This window comes from Ascidiella aspersa, chromosome 2, assembly GCF_963924565.1.
Source record: "Ascidiella aspersa chromosome 2, kaAscAspe10.2, whole genome shotgun sequence".
Lineage (NCBI taxonomy): Eukaryota > Metazoa > Chordata > Ascidiacea > Phlebobranchia > Ascidiidae > Ascidiella > Ascidiella aspersa.
Window position 1 is genome coordinate 37389417 of NC_139448.1, and position 11218 is coordinate 37400634.

The following is an 11218-nucleotide window of genomic DNA, read 5'->3' on the forward strand; positions in this document are numbered from 1 at the left end:
GCAGAAAAAGAGTAACATAACTTCAGTTTTGTTTGGCTTATAAATTGCTCCTTGAAGCCGCAGTGATGGCTAACGTACAATTTGTTTAAAAAATATGCTTCAAATTATTTGTTTTCAGGATTCCTGAAATAAAATTACATGGCAAACACGTTGCGCGTCACTGGTTCTAAATATCTTACAAATAACTAGTTAAAAACGAATTCAAGCATGTAAATTTACATCCTAATTGATTGAAAGCCATAATAAAAGCGTTTAGAGCCGCACCTTTACAAATAAAAGGTGCTTTTGAATGACAGCGAGCAAATAAGTGAAGTGGCAAGCTCATAAAATCAAACTCACCGAATCCGGGTCTTCCCCCTTTATGAGAATATGTTATTGCGGTTGGTTAAAAAATAAGCATAAGTAGAAAGCCACCAAATAGTGTTAGGCACAGAACGTTTTAGCGGTTATATGTGGTAAACTATTATACTGAATTTCTGACGTACATTCGATTTGATGAATGTCTTTAAAAGTTAAGTTTAGTTGCTTACGAAACAAAATCCGGATCAAAAGTAAATAGGCCAGTGGAAGTAAAGGCAATTAAATCATTTTAATCTGTTTGCAAAGAATTAGCTCAATTCACGGAAAACTAATATATTTAATACTATTTTCCTTGTTGTGGGTCGCAAGGTGTTTACAAAACTTAAATTTGGGTCGCACTTAAAAAGTTTGAGAAGCACTGCTAAAGGCAACCGACAATGGTGGTGAGTAAAATGATGCTTTTCATAAAACAAAGATGCGAACATAAACAATCTTACGCAAATAATAATAAATTTTTACGGTTTAGGATTTTTAAAACATAAACGCAGACAATTGCAGATTTGTTAGCGACATCGAGTTTACATTACATTGATTTTTAAAGTGGCCGCATATTTATTTTACACCTTGATATATCTATTCTAGACCACGTTAGTCCCGAAGAGTTGCGAGCGTAATTTTGGAATAGTTCAATAATTTATCGTTTACCTTTTCCATGGAGATAAAGCTAAACAACAACCATCCAGCATTACTTGAAAGCTTAAGCAGCTGAAACTGTAGCGACACTTAGTTAAGTTTGACTTACGTAAGTATTTAATATACTAGGAAATAATTTCTTAAGGTTCTCTGGAACAATTTGTAAAACAAATATGTCTCAAATTATTTTTCTCCAGTTTTTATTTAAAAAGTGCTTCAAAGTGCGGCCAAAGTCAAACACATTACACATCACTGGTTAAAAAGGTGCCCCAAGTTAATTTTACGTTAAAAACGAATTCAAGCATGTAAATTTACATCCGATGCGATTGAAAGCCACCATTGAAAGCGTTTAGAGCCGCACTTTACAAATAAAACCATGCTTTTGAATGACAGCGAGCAAATAAGTGATAAGGCAAGCTCTTAAAATTCAAACTTACCGAATCCGGGTCTTCCCCCTTTATGAGAATGTATTATTTTGCGGTTGGTTAAAAAATAAGCATAAATAGAAAGCCACCAAATAGTGTTAGGCACAGAACGTTTTAGCAGTTATATTTGGTAATTATACTGTTTCTGACGTACTTTCAATTTGAAGGAAGTCTGTTAAAAAAGTAATAAAAAAACACATTTGTGTTTTGTGTCAGTAGACTTGGATTCGAGAAAAATGTTAAAAATCTACGTTATTGTAAAAATCTACAGTATTTTTCTAATTGTTTATTCAATTATGTGTATTTACAGGTATTTATAGGCGCAATTTGCACAAATCGATAATAAAATTTACTTATTTGACGTTGTTTTTCATAAATTGCGCGTATTTATTGACACTTGACGTTTTAGTGTATTTTTGTCTTTTGATTCGCTGTTATGTATTGTAACCAAAAGATAAAATATCAATACTTCACATATAAGACGAAAACACAATCGACTTACCGAGTCTGATCCGTCAGTTTTATCTTTCTTCGGTTTAAATTTGGCCACTAGGTGGAGTGCAGTGACGTCATCTTCACCGGGAATCTGGAGATCTGCGATGAAAAAAATAATTGGTAGTAGAGAAAGACCAAACTAAACACAGAAATTATAAAATCTTTTTAGATAGATGTAAAACGTAACATTGTGAATTTAAATTAAAAACAAAACAAGAAACTAAAAATATTTTTACATGTATAACATGAGTTTGTGTAACTGTAATCGTAGCATTAAAAGTGTTATATTGGTTTCTAAGAAAAATTAAACCCATATTAAGATCAAGGGAATAAAAAAAGTTAAAACAAGTAAGTTTTTTCTAGTCAGTGTTACTTAACAAAAGATTAATTTTCAAGAAAATCAGTGATGAAAAAGTTCTAGAATAGAAATTTACCAAATATGTAACAAAGGCTTGATTTCTATGTTGTTTTTGCGGTCTCAAAGGTAAATATTACCCAACGCTATATTCTGTTTTCCATCTTTTGATCAATTAATTGTGTGATTTGGAAATTTTCAGGCGCTAAAGCTAACTGCAGTAATTTCACGCGTATTGATACTCACCTGCGCCGCGTTCAATCAGCAGCATACACATCTCCACGTGGTTGTATCTGGCCGCGTAGTGAAGCGGTGTGAACTTATCGGCATCCTTCTTGTTGATTTTTTTCTTTGCACGAGACGGTGTGAGCCTATTGAGCACCGCTTTCATCATAAAAATGTCGCCATCTCGCGCGATCTATGGAAAATATTCAAAATATTTTTTATTCTTTTTTTGTTTTTTTTGTCTGTTTTTTTAGTTTTAAATAATTAAAAAGCTTTATATTTTTGTTTTTTGTTTTTTTCCTGTTTTTGTTTTTGTAGTAAAAAAATTGAAAAGCTTTTTATTATCTTTGGAGCATAATGGTTGGAGATTGTAGTAAGACGTAATAAGAATATCAAAGCCCATACAGAAATAGGTTGCATTTTTTGAACGTTTTGAATAACTCTTTATTCATTTTCAACATCTTTATCATTTTTGGATTTTTTATTCTTGTTTTTGTCATTGTAGTTTGAACTGTTTATAGACGAATTACAGAGACCTTTAACGCCAATGGATCCCTTTGTTATTAAAAAGTTGGACCATAATGGTCGGAGGTTGTAGTGTTTTTGTAGTTGGCGTAGAATAAATATCAAAGCGCATACCAAAGTATAGGGAGCATTTTGAACGTTTCGAATAAATTTTTAGATAATAGCGGGTTGTAGTTAGACGTAGAACGAATACAAAGCTCTTACAGAAGTAGGTGGTGCTTCATCAGGTCAAAGTAAAAATTAAAGCAATTAAAGCACGCGAAGTAGAAACACGAGCGCGAGTAAGGCGATAAGAAGTATCAAGTCTACTATTTTCACAGGCACATGCTTCCAAAAACGTGGCACAGACACAAAAAATAATGTTTGTTGACCTGATGAAGCACGGTTGTGCGAAATCTTGTCAAGATTTAAATTCAATTTGCCGGTAAACAAAGCCACTTGAATACCACTGCAACTGTATTTTTCCTGGAAAATGTATAAAAAACTGTGGACATTGTGTTATACCCAGCACCATGAAGTATTGAAATCCGACTCAAATTACATTATTTTAAACATTCTTGCAGCACACGTATTTGCTGGTAGGAGCCAAATGACATTTCAGACTATGTGGCAATTTTTCGAAGAGAAAGCAATGTTTTTAAAGCTTAGCTGAGAAAATTCGCCAAATGTTTTTCACTTTTTTTGTAACTCTCAAGATAAACCGATGAAGAAAAACAAATTTGCTCTGGGGCTCTCTTTTTCGTGAGTCGAAGATGGAAATGGAATAAAACATAAACCACAACTGACAGCTAAAAAATAAACATTGAGTTACGAATCAATCATACCTATATAAATAAGTGTCTAAACATAAAACGAAATCAAATTATTTACCCAAAAGACTTGAGTTATGTCAAGTCATTTGAAACGGTGACTTTAGTGCACCTACGTCAAGTCATTGACTTAAGACGTTACAACACTAATAAATTGTAACATATTTTACTTTTGACATTTACAAGTGAAACCTTATGCAAAATACGACATAAGTTACATTCTAGGTCTGAAGTTCCAAGGCATTTGGAAAAAGTTTTCTGTTTATCACCGTCAAACGTGAAGGGTCGTGAAAACTTTTTATATCTGGTGTCACGGGTGTTTATCAAGATATAAGACCCCGTTGCAACGAGGTATGTTTCTAGTCAAGGCTGCAGTTACTAAAGTTTAACATAAAATACTAAAGTTTAACGTGTAACTGTGAAACATTACTTGAAATTACACCCGTACATTGGCCTTTTGTTCTATTAGGTGGCTCAAAAATGTGGCCTCACTTTAAACGAACGAGGAACCAAGTGGCTCCTCAAATACGTCCACCTATCCGGCGGGCCAAATCGATATTTTCGCTGTTAAGGTTCTAACACATGCTTCAGTACAATAATTAGCAGAGTTGCTATAGTAAATGAAACCTCAATAAATTACCAACCTGATGCAGACTTTCCTGCTCAGCTACGATGCTTTCCAACCTTATGTCGTTTGCAATGTGTAGGCTGTCGAAACGAGACGGGGACACTTGGAAGCTGGAATCAAAAGCAAAACAAAAATAACGGGTTTAGCCAAGGTTTAATGTTCGAGGTGAAGGTAGGACTGCTTGGGTTTTCAAATTTTTTTGACTTTAATTATAGAATTAAAATAAATTACTACTGTTTTATCACATCGTACCCCATTAGAGCTCGCTTAAGCACATTTACGTTATAAGGAATTTGTGTTAAAATCTGCTGAGTATTGAAGGGGTGGGGTTAGGGTTGGATTGCTTGGATTTATTTAACTAATACTTTTTCGCTTTTTACCCAGTGTAGCATAAAGTATATATTAAGCTAGTTTTTAAATCGAACCTCATTTACAACTTGCTTAAGCACATTTAAGTTATAACTTTTAAGAATTTTTTTGTAAAATATGACCCTAACATATTCCAAAATAACGCAAGTTAGAAAAAATATATTATATGTTAAAAAATAAGGATAAAGCAGCCCTTTACTGTGTTAACTTTTACATATAATTCAATGTTTTGTCGTTGGATTCAGCCACCGTATTTGAGCTAGATCATTCTAATATAAATCATTTTTATCTGGTAAATACGTATTTAAAAAATTATTTAAAAATGGTTGTTTTTGACGCGGTGTGGGTTTCATAAATTACTAATTCAAATGTTTCACATCATGCCATATGTGTCTAAACCTGTAGGATTTACCGCCGGCAACACCCCTCTATGATTGCTACGTTTGTCGACGCACGTGTGACGTCACAATAGTAGAGCGAGGCGGGTTTGTTTGGCAACGCGATCAACAATATCGAACAATCGTAGGTTTGTTTTGTTTATGCTCTAGGCTCAAAAGGCTTACAACGACAGAAAACGTGGTTTTTGCTGAATGCTGTAAGTCATATACTGTACGAAGTATAACGTGCCAACAACTATACAAGGAAAATACAATTAAGTGCGCACAACAATATTAAATAACAGAAAGAGACATCTTGCAATAAATATGCTGTTCTTTCAGACCACGCTCACTGGCATTTTTATTTATTTTATCCAACATTTCAGCTACCTATACGAGGTACATATACAGGATAGGTAGCTGAAACGTTGAAAAAAAAATTGCCGAAAGACCTTTTTTAGGTAAAGCGATCTATTATTTGAAAGAAAATCATTATTGAAGAATTTCAATCGACTAAACTTACTTGTTTTTTAAGCTAAACATGTCGAAAAGTCCTTCAATATTTTACCAGGTTGAAATTCATTCTATGTGAAGCACGGAAACGTAACAAGATTATACATCCTAAGAACAAATGTTCGCTTTGAAATATAAACAAAGGTCAACGACGTGGTAAAAATAACTGCTTTCTTAATTATCTTTCTTTACTCTAAGCAGTTGTTAGCTTGACTGGATCACAAAGAAATTTAGGACTAACTGCTAATTCTCTGCTGTAGGTACACAAGTAAGCTATACTTTAACACACATTTTGGTATTAATATCACCCTCAAAATCACTGCTTCTAAGTATCATTCTTTATTCTGCACAATACCAAGACATAACCTTGCTTAAATAGGAGATAACCGAACGTCGTGCGGCAATATACGGCAGTTGCATATAAATATAGCTGTGGAACTTTCCAGGTTTGTCGGACCTTCTTAGGGGAAATACGTTGCATGACAGTGCTTCCTTTCATCTGTTTACTTACTTGGCAATAGGCAAATTGCTACAAACAAGCGCACATATCAACACGGACATTAGCCCAGTTAAACGTACACGCAATTAGCACAATAACAACAACACAACTTAGCTAGTTAGTTGTAATAGTGTCGTAGGCTGGAGGTAATAAATGCCTAAACTGTAGCGTTTATGTTATATCAAGTTTTTCCGTCTTTAGTATGTGTATCCCTAAATCAGTGTTTCTTAACCTATGGTTGGTGAAGCAAAATTGAGCGGCGGTTTAATTTGGTTATGGGATACTGCAAATATTTTTTGGCTGGCTGGCCGACTGCAGTAGTATTATACGGTTTGCTTTATTTAAATTCTGAGCAATATTTCTCTAAAATTTAAGAAAAATTACAATCATATTAGCCCAGACAGAACTACACGTAATTAGCACAACAACACACAAAACCCTATGAATTCTGACGTACCTGGGGAACAATGGGTAGGTTTAGTAACGGTTAAAGTCAAGAACTTGATAAAGTTTTACGAATTATGGGAAAGAAGTGCGTATTGAGATAGTAGAAACATAAATCTATCTGAACATTTGGGATAGTGTTTCTAAACGTTTTTCGTTTTTCAAATCATAACACGTTAGTATTAATGAGTTTTTTATTTGGGAAAGATCGGCAATTTGCTTAAATCTTGCTCAGAAACAATCTCAATAAACCTAACCGTATAATACTACTGCAGTCGGCCAGCCAGCCAAAAAATATTGGCAGTATCCCATAACCAAATTGAACAGACACCCAATTTTGCTTCGCCGACCATAGGTTAAGAAACACTGATTTAGGGACATCCCTCTAAACATGGTAAAACTAAATACGACATAAAGAGAACATCAAAGGCATTTTTACTAATATTACATTAAACTCCACCATACGACACTACTAAAACAAACTAGCTTAAGAACTCACAAACTATGTTATTTCTGTGAAATTCGTGGCTGTTATACAGCTTGGGTTGCATTTTAAAGAGCTGAACAATGCTTAATGACAGGAAAATCTCAGTTAAATGTCATACAGTCATAACACGTAATAATTGCCGGCGCTAAAACATGCGTTACACTACACGAGAAAAGTGAGTTATGTGACGTCATGTTAAAAGCTTGTTTTGCAAGATGTATCAACCTTTTATAAACGCTAAAACAAACCAAGCACCTAACACATTGCTTAACGAATATGATAAAACCTTAGTGGAATGGACATTTTAACTTTCTAAAACTAAAAAAATAGTTATTTTTGGCAACACATGAAAAAATACCCTGAAAAGCATAGATTTGGGCTAATATGATAAAGCTATGGTCGAAACCAACTGTTAAGAACATCATAAACTAAAGTCGTAGCAAGAATACCAAAGCCCATACATAGCATGAAGTTAAAAATGAATAAAGGGTTTTGAAACGTTTAAAACACGTACTTCTAAATGGACTTTGACATTCTTACAACGTCTTACTACAACCTTAAATTACTCTGCCCTAAAACAAATAAACCTTAAAAATACTACAACGAATTGAAATAAATAAAAAAGCAAAGATTGACGCTGATACAATGAAAAAGTTACTGTTTTGCCTAATTATCCAAAATTAATACTCCCTTTTTCTGCAAATGACGATTGCTTTTTCCGTTTTTATCCTCTGCTAAACGAACCAACTACTCAGCACAACAAACCGACATCGCGTACAGACATAGACGACTAACTTCGCTAACTTTCCCCAAGAAACTTGATACGAAGCTACACAAAACCCGATCACGCACATTCAAACAAACCCCAAGAATTCATGCTTTGTTCAACTCAGACGGCTCTTCTAGCGAAAGCAAATTTAGCCAGTTAAAATGGCCAATTATAACGGACTGGGGCTCATTTTTGGATCCTTTTGGGCCATTTTTGTAGTTTAAACGATGTTTAAGTGACAAAAACTGAATGAAAAAAACGTCATGAATTTTTAAGTGGTGAAACACAAAAAATTGTGGAAAAATATTTAAACACAATGCGGTTGTTACAATTCGATTGGTGACTGATAACTAAAACATTTTGAAAGACCGCAAATATTTTTCTTATCCAAGTATGTAAAAATACTAATTGCTATTACAGAAGGATGTATTTGCTACCAAAACACCTTAAAATACCACAGATCAAAAGCTCATATATAAAAAAATCTTGCGAAAACAATTATATCACAAATGGACGCTTTGGGAATCTTTGGACTCGGCATGCTTCAAGAAGTTTTACCACGCGTTTAGTACATGGAACTTTATTGCGATGCGAAAAAGTTATATTTTTTAGCATTTAATATCGCGCTTGTCATATGTTAATACCCTAAAGCAAAACCCGATATTTTTAACTTACCCCTGAACTGGCTTTGCTGTGCTTGATTTTCTCGACCGAGGTAATGTTGTTAGCTGTTCAGGTCCAATTGAAGAAAACGATGTTTCAACATCTCTGTTGTTGACCTGTGATAAACGTTTACAACATTAGCTATAAAAGTATTTTTCTGTAATAAAGATTTTTAATATTTGTTTTTATGTTTGGAACGTCGGCAATGTAACAGTTTTTTTGAGACAATTTCTTTCTTAAGACTTCTTTTCGTGGATTATTTGTTTTATGGGCGATGAGACCTTTTTATTAAAAATATAGACCTATGCGTGAAAACCTTGTTAAAAATATGTTTTTATTTATTTAATATTTTAGCTATAATAAATACATACATACTTTATTTTGGGGCTTTTGTAATAACTAGGTGTTTAAATGAATAAAATGTTTTTTTTACCAAAAACCTTAACTTTAAACGTTATTTTAACAAAATAATAAAGTAAATTGTTCACACAGGTTTTTATGTAGTTCATTCTTTTTACTTTGGGCTTTGTCTAGATAAAGTTTCATGCCCTTTCATATATGTATTTCAGTTAATTAATTTCTTACCTCGGTCATAACAATTAATAAACAAAAAATTGAAACAGGCTGACTAATCATGCCAAATGACCTTTTTGCATTAACTAAAAACGTTTGCCAGAAAAAAACGTTCACTTTTAAACGTTTACCACACGCGTGAGATATAAACAAATTACAAGAATTTCCTGTTATTACTGATGCAAAACGAAGTGAAACGACCACAGGGCAAAACACAAAACCTGCCAAACCAAACAGTTGGAGCAATCTGCAATTTAGGCCAACAAAGGGCTGACTAGTTTAACGAAACGAATGAAACTCATCTGTATAACAAAGATAGTGAACTAGTAATATATTTCCAAAGAAATGTCACAACTAACTAGGTTAAAACAATTTTTAAACCAAGTCCATCTGTTTATTTTTTTAATTTACACGCATGTTCAAGGTTTCCTTTTACTAATTTTCATGTAACGCAAAATTTGGTTTTGTTGTAAGTTGTGACATGCCTAATATCAGTGTACATATCAAGGTAATAACAACACACTTATATTCAGGCTGTAAATAATATTGTGCGCATGGCAAAACACATTTTAACTTTTGTATCAGTGTTCTTATAATAGTAATAAAACAACAGTTACATAGAAGCTTTGTCCAATATAATATTATGCAAATGGCTAAACACCGTTGTCCCTAACTTACATTATTATGACCTGTTTCGTTGTCAATCGGTGAAACTCGATTCGACATTTCAGATTCTTTGGATGAATCTGCAACAAAATAACACAAACTATTTAAACAAGTGAATTTAAAAAGCAAAAAAGTAGTCTTCCTATACTGACACAAAGCTTAAATATAGTATGAGATATTTTTTTACAGCCAACATTATACCGAAAAAAATAGAACAAGTATGAATAATTAATAGGGTGAATAGGGTATTTTGTTAATAGGTCGTTCTTTTAATTTACTTTATTGCAAAGTTACTTGAATTGTATCCAAAGCAACCATCTGTCAATCAAGTTGTTTTAATCCACAGTTTAGCGGTTTAACATTTTTTTATATTTTTTTATTTAATTGAGTTTTTATTTCCGTGGTCTTACAATACACAATTTTTCAAACTTAACCAAATTCATTGTTTATTATTTTAAATTCATTTATTTATCCTTTCCTCATTATTTAAAATCAACTTATTTTTTCTTCTAGCCTTGCGATTCACCCGGACAAACTGAAGATTGCCACCGGGCAAGTGTCAGGACTCGAATTCAAGTTTTTATTACCCACGAGGTATTAAAACAGTTTATCTAATGAACTAATGTTTAGTGGTGAATGATTGAAAAAACACACATACAATATAAAAACCATTGAGAAATCCACCATAAAAGAGTAATCTTTTAGTTTGGTTTGACTTAATTTTGTATGTCTACAGACAACATCAAAATATGGTTAATAAACATTAATAGCTATTTTAAAATGCAAGCCTTTATTTGCTATTTAAAACAGAAACCATAAAATTTATATTGTTTGTAGCTATGTATCAAAATATGATAAACAGTGACTGTAAGTTCTGTAAAAGAATGAGTGCAAATCATCTAGGTCATTTTTAAGTTTTTAAATTACCGCATAATTTTTTTTCACAACAAAATTAAATAAAGTTAAATATTCATGTCATCGATATACCAAATATTCTACAAGAATAACATATAAGCTAGTTAAACTTTGTCTCTTTTCAAAATCATGCAAACTACAAAATCATCTTGTTTCATTGATGAAATATACATTAAATTTGGATGACCAGAAACCATGGATCATCAAAAGTTACTGCAGATTTATTTCTACAACTGACAAAATGAATAAAGCCTTTTGTCATAAATACAACTATACAATAGAATAAACCTTTTACCGTGCAACAAATCCCTTATAACTTACCTTGTTCTTGCATCAGTTCTGTTGAATCATCTGCCACATTCCCAGGTATGTGTTGAATTTCACCTATCAGCTGACTATTACTGTTCGAGCGTACGCTCATTATAAACAAAAGGTACCAGTAGGTGCCAGCTAACACACACAAGGACCCACCAAAGTTTGACCTGTCA

The 11218-nt window shown here is 33.0% G+C and overlaps 1 protein-coding gene across 1 annotated transcript in view; it reads right to left on the reverse strand.

Moving 5' to 3' along the window:
- The window catches only part of LOC146165590 (transient receptor potential cation channel subfamily A member 1 homolog), a 29923-nt gene extending 21237 nt beyond the window's left edge, over window positions 1-8686 (reverse strand). The window contains exons 1-4 of the mRNA XM_083382722.1: window positions 8589-8686; window positions 4472-4565; window positions 2515-2686; window positions 1921-2012 (exon numbers count right to left, since the gene is read on the reverse strand). Coding sequence (XP_083238848.1) covers window positions 1921-2012; window positions 2515-2662 — 240 coding nt within the window. The 5' untranslated portion in view covers window positions 2663-2686; window positions 4472-4565; window positions 8589-8686. The remainder of the gene's footprint in view (window positions 1-1920; window positions 2013-2514; window positions 2687-4471; window positions 4566-8588) is intronic.
- Window positions 8687-11218: the final 2532 nt, after the last annotated feature.